The 25,826-nt window shown below is 41.9% G+C and overlaps 1 protein-coding gene across 1 annotated transcript in view; it reads right to left on the bottom strand.

Moving 5' to 3' along the window:
* Positions 1-38: 38 nt before the first annotated feature.
* The window catches only part of atp10d (ATPase phospholipid transporting 10D), a 36,579-nt gene continuing 10,791 nt past the window's right edge, over positions 39-25,826 (bottom strand). The window contains exons 3-23 of the mRNA XM_047341640.1: positions 24,804-24,998; positions 19,421-19,625; positions 17,923-18,008; positions 16,624-16,730; positions 15,743-15,874; positions 15,488-15,600; positions 14,190-14,442; positions 12,314-12,519; positions 10,291-10,473; positions 8,654-9,323; positions 8,413-8,519; positions 7,256-7,382; positions 5,844-6,028; positions 5,405-5,705; positions 4,112-4,188; positions 3,706-3,831; positions 3,418-3,609; positions 2,830-2,910; positions 2,551-2,655; positions 2,261-2,448; positions 39-2,136 (exon numbers count right to left, since the gene is read on the bottom strand). Coding sequence (XP_047197596.1) covers positions 1,941-2,136; positions 2,261-2,448; positions 2,551-2,655; positions 2,830-2,910; positions 3,418-3,609; positions 3,706-3,831; positions 4,112-4,188; positions 5,405-5,705; positions 5,844-6,028; positions 7,256-7,382; positions 8,413-8,519; positions 8,654-9,323; positions 10,291-10,473; positions 12,314-12,519; positions 14,190-14,442; positions 15,488-15,600; positions 15,743-15,874; positions 16,624-16,730; positions 17,923-18,008; positions 19,421-19,625; positions 24,804-24,998 — 3,835 coding nt within the window. The 3' untranslated portion in view covers positions 39-1,940. The remainder of the gene's footprint in view (positions 2,137-2,260; positions 2,449-2,550; positions 2,656-2,829; positions 2,911-3,417; positions 3,610-3,705; positions 3,832-4,111; positions 4,189-5,404; positions 5,706-5,843; positions 6,029-7,255; positions 7,383-8,412; positions 8,520-8,653; positions 9,324-10,290; positions 10,474-12,313; positions 12,520-14,189; positions 14,443-15,487; positions 15,601-15,742; positions 15,875-16,623; positions 16,731-17,922; positions 18,009-19,420; positions 19,626-24,803; positions 24,999-25,826) is intronic.

Raw genomic sequence — 25,826 nt, 5'->3', positions numbered from 1 at the left:
TCACAGACATTACAATACAACTCACAAACCGCACAAGGTCTGAACAACAATCTCTTTTATTATCATCATCATTATTAACAGTATTATCATTGCCATGTCTTAAACACACGTCTGCACAAACAATTCTTGCTGGTTTCTATATTACATAAAAAACAATCAGTACACAGTGAGTCGTGGTCAAGGCTTTTGTTCAAGGTACTGGATCAAAGTTAAGGCTGAGAGAAAATCCCCATTTGATCACTGGGTTCATGGGCATAGAGGCAGCAAGGTCACTTCACTTTAAACTTCCTGACTGGGCTCAGGTTTTCCATCACATGATGTGTTCACACACCTGACACAACCAGTAGTTATAATGGCATCCAGTTCCAAATCCACACTAAACCATTGTCACATGTCAATAAATAGTCTGTTATTAAGAGAGGTGGTATTGACAGCAGTGCCCAGGTACAGGTGTAGATTGGAGCACACCTTGTCATCATGTGCAGCACCAGTGGTTGTGTATGTTCAGTCTGGACTCAGCCTTCAACATCCTTCATGACTTTCCTCTGGTCCTCGGAAACACACCCGCCATGTTTGAAGTCAATGGGATAAGCAGCCATCGAGAAAATGGAAATACAGACAGAGGTAGGATACAAAAATCCGGTTGGCTCAGATTTGTTTGAGCAGGGGAGCCGATCCGAGGGAACATCAGGTCTGGAGTCATTTCTGCCCAAAGTACAATGAGGTGAACGTTTTTTCAGATCAATCTGAGCTTGTAACTTTTTCTTCTTAATGATCAACACCAAATTTCTTTTTTTAAATTAGATTTTCATACTTAACTGAAATAAAGACATCAACAATACATCCATTCATGTAAAACTGTGCTTCTGAAAACAGTCAAGTAAACATGAGCTGCACTTGTGAAGGAGCACAGCGTCACTGACAGGGTCCTTCAGTAATCCAGCTCTGGATATTTGTTGCTACCTTGTCAAACAGTAACATCAGTTTCAGATGAATCCTCCAAACTTTTAATTTCATTTGGTTTGATCAGGGGTGAAAATAATATAAATATGAAGAGAGCTCAGCTTCTGTCTTTGTTCTATGATAAGTGTTGTCGTGTCTTTCATGTATAGATGATGAGTCAGTGGGGTTCTGGATGGAGGACGTTGATAACAGCAACACAAGATCAGAAAATAAATAAACAGACTGGTCCAGAATCAGTCGCAACTGCAGAGAGAAAATCAGTTTCCCATCTCTGAAGCTCCTTCAGCTCAAAGAACAGTAAACACATTCCAGCTACTGTAAACATGTCAGTGGGTAAGTGTGTGTGTGTGTGTGTGTGTGTGTGTGTGTGTGTGTTTGTCACGGGGGCAGTGTGAGCTCATGATCACTGATAAATGATCCATGAAGTGAGAACCTGGCAGATTGGCTCACACACAGCGATCCTGGCTCCACTATGGGCTCTCTCTAAATGAATTTATATAGTTGATACTACCCACTGTCTCTGTTCAAGCATCAACAATCTCCATGGTAACGTAGTAACTCCATCCACAGTGGAAGGCCACGTTGTGGCTGAAAGTCAGAAATAAATAAAAGATTTGGCCACATTCAGTTGCAGGTGGTCCGGCGGACTTCCTGTCACGTTCAGCCTGGTGGCTCACTATGGTAACTGCAGCGCAAAGGCCAGTGGAGGTTGGTCTCTTGATGGTTAAGGCTAATAAGGCCCTCTGGCTGCTGACATGTCCCATCAGTCTTTTCAGCAGAGTGAAGCAGTGCAGCAGAACGTGAACACGTGAAAAGCCTTTTATTGCAGCGAAGAATCGTCTTCTTCCTGTGACGTGCACACGAATCCAGCATGTGAAAATCAAGTCTTTTCTAAAAAAAAATTCAGCTCTTTCTTTCCCTGGTCAAATCAAACAGCTCTCTGTCTGTCTGTGTGTGTGTGTGTGTGTGTGTAGAGGTCAGGACACCACTGAGGCTGTGCTGGGCTCCAGGCCGGGGTTGTCGGCGCACACCGGCAGCCGGTTGACTCTGTGGTGGCTCAGGTTCCATCGCTGCATTCTCTTGCGGTAGTTCTCTGACTCCACCTTTTCCACATGAGAGGATTTCAGGGCAGCGGTGCGGTGTATGGTGCTGTACAGGGCTCGAAACAACATCCTGCAGAGGTGAAAACACAAAAAGGCAAAGTTCAAAGTAGGCCACAGTGAAATGGGACCCAGCATGTGTGTGTTAATATGTGTGCGTATGGTTATGTGTTGTGTGTGTATGTATTACTGTGTACCTGGGTAACAGAGCTGTCATAGTAGTGACTGCACATATGATGTAGAAGAGAGGCTGGGACATCTGGAGTGTTTCCACCCCCAGAGGATTAGTGGGGGGGCTGCAGGTCACACAGGACACACTGAAGAGCAGCACGAAGCCAAAGTAGGAGCCCCCACTGAGCAGCAGCACCAGACCGTGAATCCAAGTCTGCAAAACAACACAGCGCATCACCTTTCTGCACACCACGCGCTCCGGACAGTTGGAAAAGCAGCGATCTGAAACAGCATTTAGTGCAGCAGAGGGTCGGACCAGAGTGTGACTCTCGAGGACTTGGTGCAGCAGGATGATGAAGAGAGCGGAGGCGTTGATCGGAGAGCCAAAGGACAGAATCCCCACGTCTGATCCCGTCAGTGCCTGAGACAAACAGGAGCACAGGTCACTTCTGTGTGACCAGCTGTAAGGTGTTCCATTGTTTAAACCAGGGTCACTTGAGACACAGTGCACCGTCAATCACCAAGCAATGGAACCAAAAACACAAATAAAGGGAACTATTTGACTGCGGTGAATGTGCTGATACAGTAAACTTACAAAGTAAGGTATGAAGAAGCACACAAGACTTTGGTAAAAGGCATCCAGGACTGTGACCCAGAACATGTGGGGAACGTAAACCTGCAGAGAAACATGAGTCATCCATTAGTCTTTCTGAAGTACCGCCACACGCTCTCCTCCGTGAGGTCCAGGTTGCTTTCCTCGCCCACATGTGAGATTAAAACACAAGTTGTCTCATGTCATTTCACGACTGCTTTTTGCTACCATTTAAATTTTGGACAAAATAATTAAAGGATCTTAACCAAAGTGTCTTTCTGTTTTTTTATTTGATCAATTGACCATGACATTAAATGGTTTAATAAATGGTTTGTATTTATAAAGCGCTTTTCTAGTCTTGATGACCACTCAAAGCGCTTTACACTACAATTGTACATCAGTATGTTGTAATAGGTTTTGTGTCACTATATTATACTCGGCCCTGTTGAAATGGCTGCCTGATAAACTCACATTCTCACTGCTTTACCTGATGATATTTCAAGCTGTTGGTACTGAACAACAACAGCTTGGACTGTGGGTTTGGAACTGTCTGCTTTGTGTTGGGTGTCTTGTGCGTTTATGTGCGGTCACCTTGGAGGTCCGATAGAGCTCAGGAACCCCCGTCAGAGTTTCTGCAGGCATGTCTTTGTCCAGAACGCCATAGATGAGGGGAGGAACGGAGGTGAAGATCAGGTTGAATAAGATCAGTACCCAGGAGTTGGTCATGACGCTCCCGGAGAACCCACAGAAGAACTGATACCAGAACAGCAGATTAACATACATCTGCAGACAGAGAGGGAGACAGTAATTAGGATGAGCCTTACATCACATACTTTAATCAAACACACGTTTTTAAAAGAGCTTGAAAACTTCTCTCACCACATTCTTGTAGAAGAAGTAGAGGATCATGTTTGCAAGACGGGAGTAACACCAGTGACCGTGAACCAGCAGCAGCTTGCTGAGGTGTTTGAACCTGGAGATGGCAAAGTCACTGGACATCACAGCCTGGGGAGCGACACACAATGGAGGACATGGTTGATACACAACAGGTGCTGAGAAGATGGAAGGGCTATCGACTGTTAGCTGCTTGGTAGCTGGTACTGGCTACGAGGTAAGACAAGTGTAGCATGTAGGTATAATGAATAATTAAAGTCCTTACTCTGTGACAGTCTCATCTGTGGCATCTGAATATAACATACAATAATACCATCTACCTCAGGGATATTCACAAAGACCTGTGTTGTTGTGGTTGGTGTTGTGTCAGGATGAATGTGGAGATCATTACCTGCATTCCCTCTTGACCTGATATCCCAATGCCCACATCAGCCATCTGAATCATGCTCACGTCATTGGCTCCATCACCTGGACGACCAAAATAAACCGTTTATCGTCCTCCATGTTTTGTGATGTACTTGAAGTATTTCTATGAGCTGTCTGAAGCTGCAGTATTCTGTGTAAATGCAGTTTGATGATGCTTTCCTCAGCTGGCATTAGTATCATCTCTTCATGTGGTATATACTTCTCTCATGCTGTTTCAACCTTGATTGTACTGACCTTTGAAAACCAATAAATATACTTTCAAAAAGAAAAATCTGTTTGTCAGCATGTTCAACACTTCGATCTGTGTAAACAAACACTGGCCAGGGAGTTTATATGGAATATTTATATTCATGGTCCCAGAATAAAAGTTTTAGTCACTGCTTGATCTCATGCACCAGAAAATGTACCCCTGTGCTCATTTACTCATTTTAGATCACTTTAAGGATTCTGCTCGTCAGGTAAAGCTGTCTGGAGGCTATCGTCTGAACAAATTAGCCTCTGAGGGCAAAGGCCATTACTTTGGGGCTCGCGATGTAGACAACAGATATGTGGGCCAAGACTCCATCTTCCATTTGCCATTCCCTGTTTACAGTCGGACTCTGGAATGTTTATCAACACAGACAGTGATACTTTTTGTGGGTGCTTTTGGTCCACACAACATTTTGGACTATATTAACAGCTGTATGCACATTAAGCAAAATGAATTATTTCTTTCAGTCGATGAGTTCAGCCTCTCTTCCTCTTCAAACGGACTGTTTATGAACCTGATTGGTCAAACCAGAGGGGGAAATCAGAGACTTCCGGTCCCTCAGCTACAGATTCTGAATATTCACAAACAGAATCTGTTTAAAGAGATTAGTCAACTCGAAACTATCTTCTCGTCTCATGATAGGAAGATATCATGATATCATGGACAAATTGCTATCAAATTCGATGAAAGTACTGCAGTGTTGCAATATTTCGTATACTATCACTAAATATACTGTACCTTGATATCATGATATGAAACCATATGTACCATAGCAGAAGATTTTATCCATATTGCCCAACCCTAAAGTCAGTATTTGATTTAAATTTGGGTTTTGTTACTAACAGGTCTAACAACGACCGCTGCTGTTATGTGATAAATTAAATGTCAGGTGATAGTGGATGAAGAGAAATACACACACATGGTGACAACATACACAATTCTTTGTCTCTTTTTCATTCAGAAGCAGAAAATGGAGAACTCTCAAGCAGTTCAAGCACAAATCCTCACCCACTGCCAGAGTCATGACGCCAAGCTCATCACGGATCAGCCGGACCACCTCGCTCTTCTGCAGCGGAGTGGACCTGCAGCAGATGACCGCCTTGCACCTGCGGCTCAGCTCTACGAAGTCACTCTTCAGCTCCTCCTGAAGCGCCCAGTCCAGCGTCTGGCCGTCTATAACCAGGATGAAGCTGGACACGCTGCCAGAGGAGGACTCCCCATGAGCCCCTGCTGCAGGACCTTCGGTCACACCGTCCTGTCCACGCTGCACCTCTAGTCTGAGCTCCTTGAGAAAAGCTGCACAAGCATCCTGGTGGGAAGGAAATGAATGATATATATATGAATCACCACTAAATAATCTGTTGTGTTGTTTTTGTTTTATCTTGGTTACAAACAAACCACCAGGGGTTAAAACACAACCCCCTTGGTGAATGTGTGCCCCACTGACCTTGCTTCCACAGTTGGCTGTCAGCAGTTGGTCATTGGGCCGGAGGAGTTTGCAGGAGTAGGCGATGTTAATGGCCGTCTCCTGTTTGTCTCCAGTGAGGACCCAGACTTTGATCCCAGCCCGCTGAAGAGCTTCAATGGTCTCTGGGACGTCCTCCTGCAGTCGGTCGACAATCCCTGTGGTACCTGACAACAAATACAGAGACAAAGTTCTAATATGCTGACAGCGCTGAAAAAATGTTGGTATCCTACCCTCAGGGCATTCTTGAGATGTTTAAAAGAATGAAGCAAAAGAGGGGGGGATTAATCTGAAAACATATTTCCATGGGCCACTGGCTGTGGTCGGCACAAGGGCATTACAACAAATTGTTTTATAATTATCCTTTCTATTTTTAATAGAAGATACAAAGTTCAATGTCTTTATTGTCCTCATACTCAGGAACAATACGATATATATATATAGCATAATAGATATGTAGCATATAGATGTCAGAGGTGCCTCAAGCAGACTTGCCCAGAAGGTGGGACCCACCTATGCTTACACCTATGGCTTTTGATTGTCGATGAAATATTATTTTAAGTACAAATGGCAGGGTTAAATATATATTAACCTGATATTTTCATGCACTCCCTTGAGAGAATCACTGCAACAGAGCTTTTTTGTAGCTGTTACTGAGACTTCGCTTCTCAGCAAACTGCTCCCGCTCTCTCAGGTTTGATCGGTCCATTCTACCAACCGTCACTTTCAGCTGTTTCCACAGAGCAGCACCTCCTTTTCATACTGAATCAGTGTCACGTGTTGTCATTGACGTCTGCTCTGTTCTGTGCCGGGTTTTTTAGCTGCTGCTCCCTCACTTTCCATGAAGGCTCATGGAAGGGTAGAGAGATGTGCTCATCCTACCGTAGGCTTTCCACATATACTGTACATGTGGAAGGGCAGGGAGGCCCAGAACAGAGCCATGCCACCAAATATAACAAACTGCAATCACTGAAATCCAATAAACTTTGAATAAAGGGGTCCCAGCTGAAGTAATGTCAACAACTTTGGTCATGGGCACAAAAAACTGCTGTACCTTGTCTTGTAGCCTTTACGTTAAACATGCTTGGGAATTATTTTCTTACTGACTTCAGATCTTCTCTCTGTTTAAATAGGCTGAATGACTGATTCTAATACATACCAATAATTCAAAGATTTTTGTAGAATAAGCAAGAAATCAGCTCTTTTCACAGCCTATTTGTTTTAATCTATGGCAAACCAAAGGCCTGCAGGTACGTATGACACATAGTTTTTCATTTTAACACTTTCCAGGAGGACTGAGCATAGTTCCCATGTGGTGTAAGGGTACCACCACTTCCAGCTATGTCTGGTTTAGTGGTCCATGTGTCAGTGACTGCAGTGAGTGGCTCTCCTACCCAGCAGGGTGAGGTTGGTCTCCAGTCTCTGAGCTGACTCCAGCAGCAGCTCCTCTCTGTTCTCTATGCTGCTTTCTGCCAGCAGATGTCTCTTCAGCCACACCTCATACTCCTCTTCCTCCAGAACCTGCTCCAGACACAGAGCACAGTCACTCAGCAACACATCTTCTTACAATGGTGAGGTCACACAGATGGATTCATCACTTGGCAGACATTAAGAGTGTATGAGTTCATTCTGAAAGGGAGTATTTGAGTGGGAACAGATCACACGTGTCTGTTTGTACAGCCTCCTATAATCCATCACAATAAACTGCACATAATCACAAATGAAACTAAAAAAAGAATAATGGTAAATGGACTGAATTTGTGTGGCACTTTTCCAGTCTTATCAACCACTCAAAGCGCTTTACAGTACAAGCCACATTCACACAGCACTTTCTCTATCACACACCATTCATACTCTGTCGACAACCGTCAGAGAATGCAGAAGGGAGGAGCAGGGGATCAAACTAAAGTGCTTCACTCTCTAAAGGATAAAAAAAACAGCAAAGAAATGAAATACAATGAAATATATTGAAATATAAATAAGCTGTGATTGATTGTGTTTATCTTGGCATGGATAGTCTGTTTCCTTCTCGATAAGGACAAGGGGTTAAATCACTGTCCTTTTAACACGTTTCCCTTAATATGACTTTGAATTCATACATAAAAAGACAAATAATGTGTATTTTACTTCATCTTGTTGCTGTTTTAGATCTTCTATACAATCCAGACAAAGGATTTCTAACGAAGTAAACATTTAATTGACACTTTGACTGGGATTAGTTGTGTAGTCTGAGAGTTTCAGTGTTAAATCCAAACCCACTCACTGTAATAATGCACCATGTAGTTGCAGAAAACAACACTTTGCTACATGTTAATTATTGAATTATTGACAGACACATACCACAGTGCACAGCACACACACTCAACTAAACCTACTGCACTGATGGAACATTGGATTCATATTTGATTTGATTTAGTTTTTTTAATTCACAGAATTTTAGTACGAGTAATGCCACAGAACGTCATCATGGTAAATAATATATAAAATAATTATGTAAAAATGGATACTCTTTTACCTTCCCTGAACAATAACATGAATTAATGTGAGTTACCTTTTTAGCGATGCAGAGTGTGCGGAGGCCCTCTCTGGCATAGCTGTCTAAATGTTTCTGGGTTTGATCTTTGATGTGACTGTAGATCTCCTGAGCTTGCTCTGCTCCTGAACATATTAGTGACAGTGACACAGACAAAATATCATTATCAATATTAATATTATTATTGTTATTTGTCATCAGTCAGTAGACAACAGTCTTCATTCAGGCCTGCAGATTGTCTATTCCTTGGGTGAATTACCTTTAGAAGTCTCGGCCAGGTCCATGATAACAGAGTCGGCTCCCTTGGTGTAAACTACCACTTGTCCTGCGAGTGGGTGGCGGACCACCACCGACATCCTCTTCCTGTTGGAGTCAAAGGGCAGGATGTGAAGCAGCTGCACAGCCAGTGAGCCGATTCCTGGCAGATCCACCAGCAGGCTTTCGGGAGAGCGTCCCCTCAGGGTGCAGCGGTACGCCCGCGCTGCGTGGACCAGAGCCGCCTCGTCGGGACTCTCTGCCTCATACAGCAGCTCATCATCAACGTCACGGTCAGAGTCCACTTCCACTTCCTGTCTGGGCCCGTCAGGGTTTGTCTTTGCATCCTTGATATCATCTTTCTTGATATCGTCCTCCACCTGTGCAGCATTTCCTCCCTCCCCTGGTGCAGAAAAGTCCAGTTTACACCTCAGTTTGGGGGTTTCCATGTTGCCCTCTCTCCCTGGTTCGGAGCCGTCTGTAGCGTTGTTGGCGTTTGGGGAGAAGGAGCCGGTCTTCCCCCTGGTGAACAGCCTGCTGGTGAAGTTGCGAGGGCTGCCTCTGATCTGGGGAGGGGAGAACGTGGACAGTGCAGAAAATGGAGAGAAGCTGAAGCGCTGGAACATCAGCTTGATTTCCTCCAGAGACTTGAGAGGTGTTCGTGCTTCAGGCACCTAAAGGGAAGAGGGAAAAAAAAACAAATCAAATCAAAAACATTTTCAATTCAACTTTATTTGTATAGCGCTAAATCCTAACATAGATTATCTCAAGGCCCTTTACATTTTAATGTCGAGACCTTAAAAATAATGTTTTTGTAATCCTGAGCTTAACTGACATTTATAGATACTGCATGTATGCAAAATCAACAACAACATTAAAGGTCCAGTGTGTAAGATTGAGGTGACAGGGGTCTATTGGCAGAAATTGAACCTCAAATAATCCTAGTGAAGTTTTCACTAGTGTGTTTCAATCTAATTTGTAGGAATTCTAGTTTTCTTTAACCTAGAATGGGCCCTTTATATTGAAATACTTTATATTTACATCTGGAGTGGGTCCTCTCTATGGAGGCCACCATGTTTTCTACAATAGCCCAAACTGGACAAACTTAACACCTTTTGAGTTTCTATGCCAACTGAAGGCTCCCACAGGTTCTCTTTCATGTTAGGAAAGAGATGTTGAGGTGAGGGGTGTCAGCTGCAACATGCAACTTCACCACTAGATGTCACTAAATATTACACACTGAACCTTTAAGGCTGTAACGGGAACAGCTTTTAATGGAAGGATTACTTTTCCAGGCTATGTGTTTTTAATCATTGGTTTGTGATGAGAAACAAGTTTTTTTCTTTTTCTTTGCCAGAATGAATGAATAAATTAAAAAGAGGTAAAATAGAAGATGAGCTCCTGATCAGCAGTAAATTTCCTGATGATCAGGTAACTTTGACACCACGTCTCATTGATCCGGAAAGTTTAAAACCTCAATAAAGTGACATTAGTTTTCATCACATTACACATGAGCTACTTGTGAAGATTTCCGGGACTTAACAGGGATGAAGAGCAAACCAATCCAAACAGTGTAAACAAATAAAGGAGCTGATTTGTTCTACAATGTGAAAATATAAAACTCTGGGATCACGTGCTCACCACATGTCGAGGCTGACTGGGAGAGGAGACCACCACACTGTTGCAGATGGTCAGTGCCAGGAAGAAGTCAGTGATGTAGGCGACTTCCAGGCTGGAGGGGGTCCCAGAGGAGGCCTCTTTCAGGGGGGAGCAAAACCAGTTCAACTTCCTCACCAGCTCAGGGTCTGGCACCACCTCCTTCGCCTGAACAGACACGGACGGGAGCAGCGAGGGATTATCTTTCATTGCTAGACTAAATGCTCACTAAATATGGTAATATGACCTTAGTTTGGGGGTAAGTGAAAAATCGGATTGAAAAATGTGTTGCAAGTGTTAGATGCTCCAGTGATTCAGTACTGTAGCTCCAAATAGAGCTGGGCAACAAGACAATATCAGTAATCAGCGCAATATCATTTTCATAATTTCCATCAACAAAATAACAAAGGTTCAATATATATATATATTAATGAAATGTTTATACACCGTGTATACAAAGTGTCATGTAGTTTTTGTCTTGTTTATTTGTAGGTGACTTTAACTTGTTTTTTATATTAAAGATAAGCACGAGACAATTGGTAGTACTAATATTACCATTCCAGGTAATCACTGGTTATTATTAATTTGTAAATCAGCCTGAAGCAACATCAGCTTCAGATCTGGATGTAGAGTTCAGGTTGGAAGCATTTTGTTCTTCAGACTCTGACCTTCAGCACATTCAGTTCAAATAAAATGATGGTTGTTACATAAAAGTGTCAAGTGTCAGCTTTAATTTGAGAGACTTAGCCTTATAAACACACACAATGGCCAAAGTGTAGGGCTTCAAATGCAATTGGACAGATATGTTAAGTCTAACTAAATGTAAGATTCTCTGCAGCCAATGACTGAAGTCTTTGAATCTACAGACAACAGACACTGAACACATGGGTGCTGGACATGGAACTGACATGTTCTGCTTTACACTGTTTGGAAGATAAAGCCACACAGTATGTGTCTGCCTCAGTATCCAATCTCATAATATCCCCCTCCCCATTAGAGGCCTATAGGGCGGCTGTGGCTGAGGGGTAGAGCGGTCGTCCTCCTCCAACCTGAAGATCGGCAGTTCGATCCCCAGTCTTCCCCATCTGCATGCCGAAGTGTCCTTGGGCAAGATGCTGAACCCCGAATTGCCCCTCATAGAACAACAAAGTGCTGCTAATAGATGCACTGTATGAATGTGTGTGTGAATGGGTGAATGTAAAACTGTACTGTAAAGAGCTTTGAGTGGTCAGCAAGACTAGAAAAGCGTTATATAAATACAAAACCATTTATAGTGTGATAACTAACATTCGAAATCTGTCTTCATTCATCCTGTTACTTCCACCAGCAATAATAACCTGTGTGACAGCTCCACAGGCAGTCCAACATGTCCCAGTCACAACACAACCTTGTTTGACAGATGGCTGATGCATCTGCAGGCTTTGGTTTATGAGTTTTTCTCCACACGTTCACCATTTCTATCATTTTGACAGAGGTTGAGTTTTGTTGTGAGCCACAACAGTCACAACTGCATCACAACTTCTCACTCAACTCTGAGCCATGTGTGAAACTACACACATTGAGTTACAAAGGGACTGTGTTAAAAGGGCTGGACCTCAAATACACTATTTTCTGCGTCTGTTTGTTTCTCTATTAGCCGGTTTACACAAAAACTACTGGGCAGATTACCACAAAACCTGGTGGAAGGATTTGATATGGGTCGAGAAAGAAGCCATTCAATTTTGGAATAGTCATGAAATGATTTTCTGACAAATGATCTTGGTGAACTCTAGTGAATTTAGGTGTTTTTCATAAGGGGACTGTTGGGCCTTGGTGGACATATGCACACTCTGAGTGCCATTCTTTTTCTCTCTAAGGTTCTTTACTGACATAAGCCAACTCAAATCAAAGATTTATTGCAATATCAATAATCAATAGTTCAGAGCCTGAAGGACGAAGAATGTGTGACCAAATACAGAGAGAGAGGGATGGACAGAAGGACAGACTGATGGATGGATGTGTGTCTGACCATGCGGCTGCAGAAGGCACTGGTTCTGGCCTGGATCTGATTGGACAGTTGTTCGTCCTCCTCCTCTGACTCAGCAGTGAGTGTATGTAGAGACACAGAGCTGCGGGAGCGACAGCTCAGAGATTTAGCACTGCAGCCCGACCTCAGAGTCACAGAGTTACCCGCTGCCTCGTTCTTCTCCGCCTCGTACACCTCCAGTCTTCGAGCTGACACACACACACACGCACACGCACACACACACACACACACGCACACACACACGCACACACACACGCACATGCACACGCACACATTCCACACATACGCACGCACACACACACACACACACACACAGAGCGTCAGAAACACTTAACACTTCCAACATAAACAGGACAGAAGAATGCGGTCTGGAGAATACCACTAGGTTACTTTCAGTGATTCAGTGAGTGTAATTCATAAATTATTCATGTGATTCATATTATATTTAACCATTGTACCAATGCAACACAGTGTTAGTTCCTGTGGCCGTCACTTCATTAACCAAGAAGCCAACCTATCACGTGACTGGGGGCTGAAGCACAAGCAGGCAGCAGCATGTCAGCAGCCGGTGAGCGACCTGCTGCTGTGCTGTAGTAAACTACCCATGAGCACCATGGCGCGTCCTGAACAGGTACTCAGTGCTGTTTGGTAATATTTCACAGATGAGGCAGATTCTCAAGGAAAGGAGAAATACTCCAACAAGCTCATTTGTAAAGGTGATACAAATCAGTGTCGACCAGAGGAGAAAACACCACACATTTGGCTGAACATTTGAAGGACCAGCACCCTGAACCTTTAGAGAGGTAATTCTACACTAATGTAACTTAATTAGTGTCATTAATTAAAGCCAAGTAGCTTCTGTTGCTGTGATGTGACTCAGAAAGTTTCCCTGGGCAAACAACTGTAACTTTAGCAGATATCATTAACACTTCCTATCATTAACATGCCCTTTTTACCCCAAGGCACGACTAACACCAGCTCAGTCTAGTCTCAGGGTTACCATGGAAACACTTATCCATGGTAAGTGGCCTGTGCTGCTGTGAAGAATGAAGGTGAACGCCATAGTAACGTTACATGGGAATAGTAACAGGGACTTGTATTTCTCTTCTGTGATGGTGAACATGATAAGGTCACAGCCTAACCTTATTATGTGTGTATCTCATCACACATTACAGTAAGATGATTTATCCCTGATGGAATGAACTTTCCTGTGACTGCAGCAACATGCTGCTACTTCTCTCACACACTGACAGACTCACTTCACTTCCTGCAAAAAAACACTATGCTGCATCACGTACACAGGTTGGGAGGAGGGAGTCAGTAAAAGTACTAATATCAAGAAAACATTTAAGAATGATATAAATAGTGTTGGTATGTTTTTTTCTGTAACAGCACTGTGTGTTATGCATGTTGTTAACTAAAGAAGAAAACAACTATCTTATCAGTGTGTCCGGTACCCTTTTTCTTTTCATTGTGGCATCAAAAGTGGTATCGAGTATCGCTGTGTTTACTAGTATCGTGACAACCCTGATTAAAACAATCTCATGTCCCTTACATTCAGTGAGAGGATACTCCGTGGAGCTGGTAGTAAAAGAGAGCAGATCTGCAGTGGTATGCTGAGGTGGCCAATACACCGTTCAGAAAGGATCAGCTTTGGATTGGGTTTATTTTAGCCAATATTGATATTTTGAAAAGGATCGGCCACTGCCTGTGTCGCTTTTTGAATTGCCCTAACCTTAACACATTTAAAAAAAACTTTGTTCTTGTAGGATCACCTACTTAGGTAATGAGTCACTACAATGAAAATACACTATGTCTCTAACAGACTTAATGAAAGTGGAAGCATTGTGGCTCTTACCATTTTCCACATGAGGATATTCGACCCCATAGATACTGCAGCGGCAGAACACCATCTTGTTTTCTGTCAGAGTTCCTGTCTTATCGGAGAACAGGTACTGGATCTGACCCAGGTCCTCAGTGATGTTGAGGGCCCGGCACTGGATCCTGCAGTCCAGCTGCTCGTTGTACAGGTCTACGTCGTTATGGATGAAGTAGATCTGACCCAGTTTCACAATCTCGATGGACACGTACAGAGAAATGGGAATCAGCACCTGTTGGACCGAAAAGGATGCAGGATGCATTCAGTGACATGACAAGTACTGTAAACTGTAAACTGGCCAATGATTGACAGAGGTTCCTTGGAAGCACACGTGTACATGAATACAACAAATGTTTTTGTATGTAACCCAGAGATCAAAGAAGATACTGGACCATCAATATTGCTGATATCTTTCACTGTGTGTGTTTTTTGAGGGATCCAGAAAATATCCATATTTAGTGGAGGGGTGGGACAAAACCCAAAGAAGAATCCATTCAACTTTGGTGCGGATCCAGGAATTTGTTTCACTTTCTTTAGTCTAGCAAGACAGGACATTTTTGAACATTTTCGCAGATTTCTAAGAAAACAATTTATGGATCTTGATGAAAAAAAGTCAGGAATGTTTAGGGGACTGATATTATGGCTGAAATTTGGAGATAAAGTGGCCAATCAGCTTGGTAGTATGTGCTGTCTGAGTGCTCTTCTAGTTCGGTTGAAGTACTGAGACAGAAGATAAAAATGACTGTCACTGCAAACTTGGTGTTTTTATAAACTGCTCTACTGTGTTTTGGTGCCTGATGAACCTCCATCCTCATTCATCTGTGAACCAAACTGTAGATCTCTGAAGTAACATAACCATCATCATATTGTCATAAGGTAGAAGAGTATTTTAATACTTCAAGTCAAGGTGTTGACCCTTAATATCTATGAAATCAGACAGGTTAGTGACATGGGATGTTTGAGAGTAAAAGCTAAGTAAAGGTTGCGTTGATGAAATGTTATTGTTTCTTTAAGTTTTGCCTCTGTAAGTTTTGGTTATTTGACCGCTGTTGCTGCCAGTTTCATGAAAATTACCAATTTGACTGATTCGTTGAATTTATATTCCGTCATAACCTTTGAAACCTTCCATATTTTAATAAATACATGGACCTAAATTCTACAGAAGATCCGTTGATTCGTTTTCAAATATCCTGAAATAGAAAAGGTGTAATAAATCTTTAACTGCAGCTTCTAAGAGATGTTAATAAAAGTGCAAGAAGAAACGTTTAACATTATACCTGGAGCACAATGATCATAGTCCAGAAGACATAGAATCCAGCCAAGGCAGGAGACGTGTCCATATTAACCCCAAAGACGGGGTCCTTCAGGTTCCTCAGCCAGAGGCCGTGACCTGAAACAAACCAAGACACCGGAGCAGCTCATCACTCTGAACACAGGAGGTTGAAGCTGGACACGGGTGAGTCTCTGGAATACACTGAGGTATTATTGTTGCTGTCCACAGCTGTGTTTCGTCAGTCAGTGTCGGTACACACCTACAGCAGACGTCAGACACATGATGATGAGCAGGACCACGCACCACAGGACGTCCGTGTTCAGACGCTTCTCCAGCTGGCTGCGCTTGTACCTCGGCCCACTGTTGTTCATCATGGCTTTGGTCTCATGACCTAAGTCCCACAGTGACAGAAACACGTGTACTGTGCTGTGAGCAAAACTGACAATTAAAAAGCTTCAGTAGTTTAGTGTTTCATTATGTTCATAGTTTTATGCTTGAGTCAATTTATTACATTTTCATTTACATTTTCCACCTTAGGGAGTTCGAATCATGCTCTATTCTTAATTGGTGTTTATTAAACTTAGCCTGTTTGCTTAGACTGGTGCTTTAACCCATCTGGTTAAGATTGTTTAGGTGTGAAAGCTGTCAATCAACTTCATTTGGGGAACCATTCAAAATGACTGAGTAATTCTAGCATCAGGATGAGGAAGCAGATTATACCATGGATGTTATGTTTTCATTGGTGTTTGTTGGTTTTTCTGTTATTTCACAACATGACATAAAAACTACTGACTGGATTTCCATGATACTGGGGGGGAGGATGTGTTATGGGTCAGGGAAGAATCCTTTTACATTTCAGAAAAGGGAATTTTCTTTTAAATTTCTTTAACAGAATGAGATAGGGCCTTGGCCGAGTCCACTACATAAACAAGTGCTGTATGTTTTGGTGTGTCAGTGTCAACTGTACTGCAAGGCACATAGACTGGTCGTTCAGACAAGAATGCAGTCCAATACATTGTGTTGATTTAATAGGACGCCTGCATGATTTTACATACAAAAAACAAACACTATCTTTGAAATATGCGACCGATGAGACCAATGTGGTGTGCTGATTTGTTGTAAGTGACGCTGTGCGCTTACCGGCATAGACCACAATGCCCACCACCGTCTCAGTGTTGCGGATGGTGCAGCTCCTCAACAGGAGGTTGCTGTTATGGAGGCCAACACGAACCCCACTGGAATGCTCCCTGTGGAAAAACACACACACACACATACACACAAACAAGAACTCAAGAACTGTTGCCAGAACTCATCTTTTCTTCATCAATATCGGGATGTAAAGAGGATTCAAGAGATATAACATCAATGTGGTCGACTGCATAAGTTTAAATAAAATAGTGAATGGTAACTGAGCACACGATCAGATGTTTGACTTTATGAATAGTTTCTTCATGATGAGAATATTACGCAGTAGTGGGTTGTAATTGGTTTGGTCTTAAGGAGTGTAGGTGAGTGAACATGTGAATGTAAAGAATGGAAATTACAGTTCTTTATCATAAATCTGCTAAGATCACTTTATGCAAAGCACAGTTCAGTTGGTTTACATTATGTTTCTTGTGAGCAGGTCTGTTGTTTAAATGTAGTTTCTCACTGGTGTTGAAAGGGTCTCATTTTATTGCTGCCTCTTTATGACCTACAACATTAAAAGGAGACGATCAGGGAGAAAATCGTTTTTTGATTCAGGCCGGAAAAGCCTATGTTGACATTTCCAAAAAACGTTCACAGCGAGTAGCCTGCTAGACGGTAGAAAGGAAGCTGAAGCAGACTTGTTGTTTTTGACGTTGCATTTCGATGTCATGGCTGGTGATGGGGCAAGATCAAAGCGAAAAGGAGAGAAAGGACTAAAGAACACAGTGAAGCTAAGAGGGCTAGTGATTAAGTACGAGCTAGAATGTGAGTCAACCTTGGTCGAGCATTCCGCAGATGGAGAGAATTATGTGATCAGAAAGGATTCAAAGCCGATCCTGATTGTCTATCATCCTCCTTAACAGGTATTTTCATTGTATTTGTATTGTATGTCATTTATGAAGATAATTACCTCACCCCTATGCATCCTGCAAACATCTGTGTGTTGTTTTTCACTGCTTTCAAAACAAAGGCACATGCTGGCCAGACCGAGGTTTTTACAACAGGGGACAGTGGAACCACTCCGCACTCGCTTTGTGGATTGAACTCCATCTTTGCCAACTCCTGGCTCTAGTTAGCTTTTCTTGATGTTATTAGCCTGCTGAAAGTTTTCCAAACCTACACTGTTTAATTCAAGAACATTTTAATTAGTTAAAATACACTGTTAAGGACCAAAGTCATATGCATATATATATATATATATATGCGCAGACAGATGTGAATGTTTGGTGTCGATGTTGAAAAGAAACTCACATGTAGCCTCTGAACCTGCTGAGGTCATTGTTGGGGTTCTCACACTCGATCCGGCTGTGGAAGCTCTCAGGGGTGAACTCTACTCCCTGGAAAACACACACACACACACACACACACACACACACACACACACACACACAACAAATTCAATCAAACCTGCAGATAAAATCTCATATGGTAAAACAGATACAAATACAACACATTTTATATATCAGAAGGAGAACTAGACGCACAAAACATTGGATGTCTTCTATTTCCCCCTCATCTTTTTACTGGCTATTAGTTTTTACACAGATATTTTACAGCAGCCAATAAAGCTGAAATAAAACCTACTGGACAGGCTGCCAGCCGTCACCCACTGAATGAGTCTGATGTTATTGTCACTAGCTTAGCCGATACCAGTTTTTATGATTTTGTGGATGCAAGTAGCAGAAGAGAGCGGGGAATAAAACCACCGCCCTCATATTTGGACTGTGTACATTGTGTCTATTGGGGGGGGGGCACAATAAGTGCGTTACATGAGTAGTGTGCCATTTACCTTTCATTAATTTCAATAAGGCAGTTAGTGATTAAATAGTCCTTTCGTATAGAACACACATGTAATACAGCTGCACCGGGTAACTCACCCTAACACAGACCTATATTCAAATGAGTCATATTTTTGCTATAAATGTAAATGAGGTGTATAATGTGGTGTAAAATAACACGACGACCACAAAGTCTGGCATCAAACATGATCCCAGAGTCGAGATCATAGGAAAAACAAATATCCCGACAGACTGTGGGAGCAATACAATGTGTTCATGTGACGTGGTTTAAACCATTTGAGCTTTAACATGAAGCAGCACGTACAGTGTGTTCACACAAGCCTCTGACTTGTAGATATTTGATCACAAAATGTTTTCCTTCACCAAGGTAGAGGACATAGAGCAGGGGTAGTCAATTCAAATTCAGAGAGGTCCAGATAGAGATTCCCTCCAGCAAAGGGCTGGAAAGTTATTCTGTATAATGGCCTCATAATTCAGTGCAATACATATTGAAATATTAAACATATCAATGAATGTGTGTAGTCAACACCTGGCTGTCAAATTTAAAAAAGTACAATGCAATAATCATACCAAAGGTCTGGAACCCAACTGCAGTGTTTAAGTTGCATTGTGGGCAAGGTGCCAGATTTTCACAGTGCAGAAAAAAGGGGGGTGTAAAAAGATGCTATCTCTGGTTCTCAGGATATAAATCAATATTTGTATATATATATATATATATATAAAAATCAATATTTGTATATATATATATTAGATTGGTTGTAGAACAGGGGTAAATTGTTATTTACCATTAATAGGATATCCAAAAAGGTTGTTATAAAGTAAGGCTCCAGGAATTGCATTTGAAGAAACGTTGTACTCTCTCTCAAGGTAATGAAGTAAAACAATGCAACATGTAATGAAAACATAGCACACACATCTTGCACATATGAAACCATCTCATGTTACTGTACCTGCAGTGGGAGGTCTGACACCACCTGTCTCTGTTTCAGGTTGGTCTCTCCGTCCAGGTTGGCGGTCTCAATGTAGCAGACCCCACGGGGGTCAGAGGAATACAGCAGCAGCATGTCAGCAGGGATGATTTCATTACAGGACAGACGCACAAAGTCTCCCACTCGCACATCCTTCCAGCACTGGTCCTTGTAGGCTTTCTGGTTGCTAGAAGACAAGGAGAGCAGAGATAAAAGAGACAAAGGGATTCAAATCACTGCAGTGGAATCAATCAATCAAATTTTCTTTGTATAGCCCATATTCACAAATCACAATTTGTCTCATAGGGCTTTAACAAGGTGTGACATCCTCTGCCCTTAACCCTCAACAAGAGTAAGGGAGAACTACTATAAAAAACCTTTTAACAGAGTAAAAAGAAGGTAGAAACCTCAGAGAGAGCCACATGTGAGGGATCCCTCTCCCAGGACAGAAGTGCAATAGATGCCACGTTTAATGGAATGAGAAAAACTTTTTTATTTGTGTATGTAATTAGGTATTAGAATGGAAACTGTACTTGTCTTAGAAAAAAAATCTGTATTGTATATTGTACGTACTCTCTACTGTAGATTCGAACTGAACGCTCCTTGTATTTTACATAGAAACAGAATCTGTAATATTCTTAAAGGTTCAGAGACAAAACACGCCTTTGGGCAACAGGTATAATTCACACAGTGAGCAAATAAACTGTGGTTAATCATTCTTCTCACAGTCCATAACCCTTTCCAGGTAATGACATAAATACAGCAGGTGAGAGGAATTACTGTAAATCATATTTGTCATGAACTCATCTGTGATAAACTACTCCACTGTCGGAATAAAAATAAAAAAAGTGCATCCAAATAAAGCACAGCAATAATGGTGGTGGTGTTAGAAGGTGTGTTGTGCAAACCAGGCGGTTTACGACCAGTGTGAGAGTAAAAGTAATCTAGAAACAGGCTTTATTTATAATGTTCTGTTAGATACGAATCAAGCTTTTTAAATAAGTAATGTGTTGATATAGATCCTCAACAAGAGAGTATGCACCGTCCCAGACAATCGAGGAAAAGGAGCAGAGTTTGAACAAATAAGCAGGTATTGAAATTTTATTTTGGAGCAAAATATAATAGATAAAGTGAAAGTCATTTTCTGTATGACTTCATTTTGTTGTAGGCAAAAATCGAGTTTATGTATAGTCTGCTTTTTGTAACTGACTTTTTATTTATTCATTCAAGTTTTTGAGCTTGAGCTTTAAATTGCAGTGCTATTTGCTGTTTGGGCTCAAATTCACTCACTAAATTTCTTCCCCAAATCTACCATACTTATTAAAACAGTAACAGAAGGACATTAGTTATGATATTTTTACCTCCGCCTTAAGAGGTCATGTTTTTGCACCCGTCTGTTGGTTGGTTTGTTCGTCAGCAGGATTACACAAAAAAACTACTGAACAGATTTCCACAAACCTTGGTGGAAGAGTGGGACACGAACCAAGAAAGAACCCATTCAATTTGGGGGGAGATCTGATTGAATGGGTCCAGGATTTTCTTTCTCACTTTCTAGAACATTGCGAGATAGTGACACTTTCACCAGTTTCACAGGGTAATTCATGGATAGTTCTACTGAGTCCATTTTCATTGATTCTAATTTCTGCAAACAATACTATTGTGCCATTGTTCTAAAGAAACATTAGATCCAGGAAGAGAAAACCTCCTTCATGACACTAATAAAAAAAGATTAGGTCAAGTAGAATATTCCCCGAAGAATACGCTGCGTCATCAGACCTACCTGCTGTAAACACGGCAGAGAAGCCTGTTGATCAAATGATCGGATTTAAACCTGCGGTAGTCTTCCCAAACGTCTTTGGCGGCCGTCACTGACAACACCAGTAGGACCGGGGCCAGAGCGATCTCTGGCTGGAAGGCCTCCACCACAGGAACAAAGTTGAGCGCAGCAAGTAAGATGAAGTAAACATTGGCAAAGCGATGGAGCTGCTCAAACAGATTCTTGGGCAGGAATGAAAGGAGCGAATACTTTCTGGTGCGAATCTTGTTGCTTTTATACAGCTTCAGGAGTTTACCCAATTCCTCATTGTCTGTGCAGGAAGGTACCACTGTCCTCTTTTTCCGGAGGCGCTCCTTGGTAGAGTGACGATGGGACGAAAGCTCCCAGCTATACATGAGTCCTCCGCTCCTGGTCCGCCCGCTGCTGTATGTCTCCGCTTTAGAAGCCTCACCTGCCTGCACTTGTTCTCCAGATTGTTTTGTGTTTTTCTTCCGGGTTCATGCTGTCCTGTCTTCTAACTGACCATTCTGATGTGGAGTCCTTTCACCCTGTCCAGGCAAAGTGGGAAGTGTAAGTGCTGCGTGGATAGCTAACTACCGTGGACGGAGCGCACCTGCACTCCTCTTATGGGCACACTGTAAACAAACTCAAGGTGCAAGTTTTACAGCTGACACAAAGACAGATTGTGTAACAAGATATACAAGAGAGGAGCGTCTGAGCGGCAGCAGGGAGTGTGCCGTCGTTGATTTCCTTGGCGACCATCTCAGTGGACAGACTCACACATCCCTTAACAGCAGAGATTCTTCGTGTTGATATTGTTTTACTGAGGCAGTGACTTAAAACAGAGAAAGCCTCCAACTCGATCCCTGCACCAACGACACCAACATCAACCAGCATAACCGGGTATAACCAAGGACCACAGCCATCCAGCACGCACACTGTTCTCTCTGGTACCATCTGACGCTACAGGAGCAGGGCTGCACGCACCACCAGACTCAAAGGTCTTATGAGAACAGCTTCTGTCACCAGGCCATCAGGGTTCGAAACGAGTAGTCATTTCATATCCAACAACCTCTGCACATCTGTTTAACTTCCTTCTTTTCCCCTCAACTCACCTCTGGATAATGTGCAACAACTTATACATACAGATCCCACACAGTTAAAGTTGTCACCACATTTTCAATACACTGCACCTTTGAATGTATATACTTTTCATTGTTGTGTTGTATTTGACTTTCTTATATTAAGCCCTTTCTACCTTGCTTTTCCTTTAATTTAATTATTGCACAGCTGAGCTGACCTGTTTCCTCATCGTCCAACACCTTTTCATCGTACTGTTGATCCGGTGTTAAATTGCACATGACAAATAAAACTTGAAACCACAACATCCATTTTCATGACAGCAGTGGTAGAAAATCTCTCTTGAACCTCTCACCTGTTATACACACAACCTACACACTGGGCTGTCCATTAAGGCTCCTGTGTGAAGGATGTAGGGCAACCTATCAGCACAAATGGAAAACAATATTCATAATGAGTGTCCATTACTGTTCTATTCCTGTTCTCATTGATTCCTACTTTCAGTTTTAAATGCTCGTCTTGCGTCACTGTATCGTTGAACTTTCAAAGAACTGAAATGAGGGATTTTCCAACAGTCAACATTACTGGCAGAAACACACCCAGGTACAGCAGCAGACTGTTCTGGTAAGTCACAGGAGGTGGAGGGGGCAGAGGGATACTCCGCCCCCCAGGAGGACAAGCCTAGAAACCAACCCCTGACTCATATAATAGAGTATATTCAACACTAAATGGTTTTTGCTAAATGTGTTTTGGAGGAAAAAACATTTCTCATGTCACACATTAGGATTAGTGTAAAACATGTGGCCAGTGAATGCTCTACAGATATGTTACATATTAACATGTTGTAACTTTGTGGATAGATTCATTCATTTAAAATAAATGTTTATTATCTTTCTTTCAAAATATATTTTTCTATTGCAAATTAGTGGGACACGAACCGATTTCCATGACATTTTATTGAGGAGCGGGATATGACGTAAGAAAGAACCCATAACCTTTGTGTTGCAGATCAGTGGGTCCATGATAGTTTTTTCTCACTTTCTCAAACATGGATCTTGATGTTTTCAAAATCAGGCATGTTAAGGAGGCTGATACTTATTAATGTGTGCAATTTGGTGCAGATCATAATAAAAATCTGCACCTAGTGAATTCAAATGTGGTTTTATAAGGGGACTGTGGGGCCTATAGAGGTATGCGCTCCACAGAGTGCCAATTTGTTTACAATAAAATCACAAGAGTATTGTCACTATTTTCATTTGCCTGAAATGACCCACATGTATGTCTTTGTTTAACTGAGGAGCTCCACAGATCTTGTGCAGAGGTTGAGATTGTTGCAGTCTCAACAAAATTTTAAAGTGTGCAATTTAAACTTCATTTTATCTATATATCAGTCGAGACTCAATAGTCCATCATGACCAAGTGTGAACATCTTTCTAAAGAAGCTGCTGTCCCCTGTATAAATCCGGCCACTAGAGGTCATCATATCCGAGGTTACTGACAAAGACCAAGATTTCTACAACATGGTGTCACCATGGACTCTGTTGTGTAACTACTGTACATGGTCTGTATTTATTAAATGCTTTTATTGTCTTGATGACCATTCAAAGTGATTTACTATTCAGTTTTCCATTCACCCATTCACACACACTCCAATACAGTTCATCTATGTGCAGCACTTTCCCTATGATACATCACTCATACACTGCGGCTTCTTTTGGTGAATTCAGGTTTTCTCAATAGTAATAAGTGCCAAATATAAAAACACGGAAATAAAAAGCATATCAAGAGACAGTTAACAACATTGTACTCGTACAAATGTTCAACAAAAATATGAAATGCTACATTTCTAAACCTATTCTACACCAGTTATTAATGTGGTCACTAAACTGGTAAATCTAAAAGCCTCAACTTAAAGCAACACTAAGCCAATGCCAATTGTTGGAATCAGGACCTGCAAGTTCAACAGAAATGCTGAACTGTAGATCAGTTAAAAAAGGGTGGAAGTGATTTAAAATCAATGTTGATCCTGAATATTCAGCGAGGACATTTTTTGAATATGAAGAATTTTAACAGGCTGCACTTTAGCTGCAGCTCTTCTGGTTCAGGAAGCTGGGGATCCTGGGTAATATCCACCACTCAGTTGTGGTGGACTATGCAGTCAGAGCTCAACACATTGATAGACTATGTTTGTCCTTAACATGTTATCACTAAGACACAAGGACCAACAGAATGAATCACCACGTTTGGCAGCAGAGGGCGCTGTTGCAAAAGTAACTCACTCCACTCCCTCCCTACTGCTGTACATTATACATGTACGTTTACAAACAACCCATTCTGCATGAGTTGGCTGACTTAATTATCATGATTCTTTCAAACTTGTTTACAAGGGGTTTCCATCCACCTGTGTTGTGCACATTGTCATTTTGACAACCCAGTTACAGCCATGAATAAATTTCATAAACAGCTGTCACTGGCATTAGCCACTTAGGCCGACAGGGGTTCACTCACCCACAGAATACCCGTGCAACATTGTTGTTGACCTTCTTGTCGAACAAATAGCGTCTGTAGTCTTCCAGTGCATCTTTGATGGCGATGACGGCGAGAACCACCAGCAGAGGAATCATGGTAATTTCCTTCTGAAAGGCCTCAACCGCTGGCACCCAGTTCAACAACGCCAGGAACAGGAAGTAGAGGTTGGCAGCCCTGCAAAGGAAAGACCAGAGCAGCCAGTTATTATGAAGCAAGTGCTACCACAACACGTCCAATAAACAGCTGTAAACAGATTTAAATGATAGTTCTGACCTTTAGAAACCGACATAAGATTAATAAACTGAACCAGCACTTTCTATTGAAATGACACAGACTTTTAAGACCAAAACATTAGGACTGAAAAGAATGCAAACACAACCTAATTTATTAAAGATGTATGAACAGTGGGTGCGTTCAATCTGAAAAAGACTCTGGAGGATGGTAAACAGCCCTGTAAGGCTTCATTCAAATGAGAAAAATACACAGAGCATACAGTCAACAGACATTATTAAAAAGTAGTTTTCATAAAATGGGAGGTCTGAAAGTTATCTAAGGACATTGTTATTGTTTAATTGAATACGGGTTTCTTTCAATCCAGGAGCCAATCCACCTCTATTGTATTAAGGTGGAAACAGAGTTTCAGAGCGAGATGTCTCCAAAATAAAATATCTCCATGAACAGAAGAGGGGATGGAAATAAGTGACTGAAATCATATTATTACGTCAGCACTATTTATTTTTGTTATTTTTTTGTTTTTTACTGATTGAATGTTTTTGTCAACAGAAACTGTGAGTGAGCCCCCTGCTGCCTTATGTTTAAACTTCATCATCTGACACATGCTACAGTATTTTAGTGCGTGGTTCCAATTGAATGTAGTGTAATGCAGTCTGAGATCATCAGCCATGCATCACATCAGTCCCAAAGTATGTACCTACTTCAAAAGTAAATTTAAAAACTCGAATGGCACTCAGTAGACTCAATACCTGAGCCAAGGCCAAACTA

Source organism: Hippoglossus stenolepis, chromosome 10 (genome assembly GCF_022539355.2).
Source record: "Hippoglossus stenolepis isolate QCI-W04-F060 chromosome 10, HSTE1.2, whole genome shotgun sequence".
In the NCBI taxonomy this organism is placed as follows: domain Eukaryota; kingdom Metazoa; phylum Chordata; class Actinopteri; order Pleuronectiformes; family Pleuronectidae; genus Hippoglossus; species Hippoglossus stenolepis.
The sequence above is the reverse complement of the archived record's forward strand: the minus strand, read 5'-3'. Positions and strand labels throughout refer to the sequence as shown.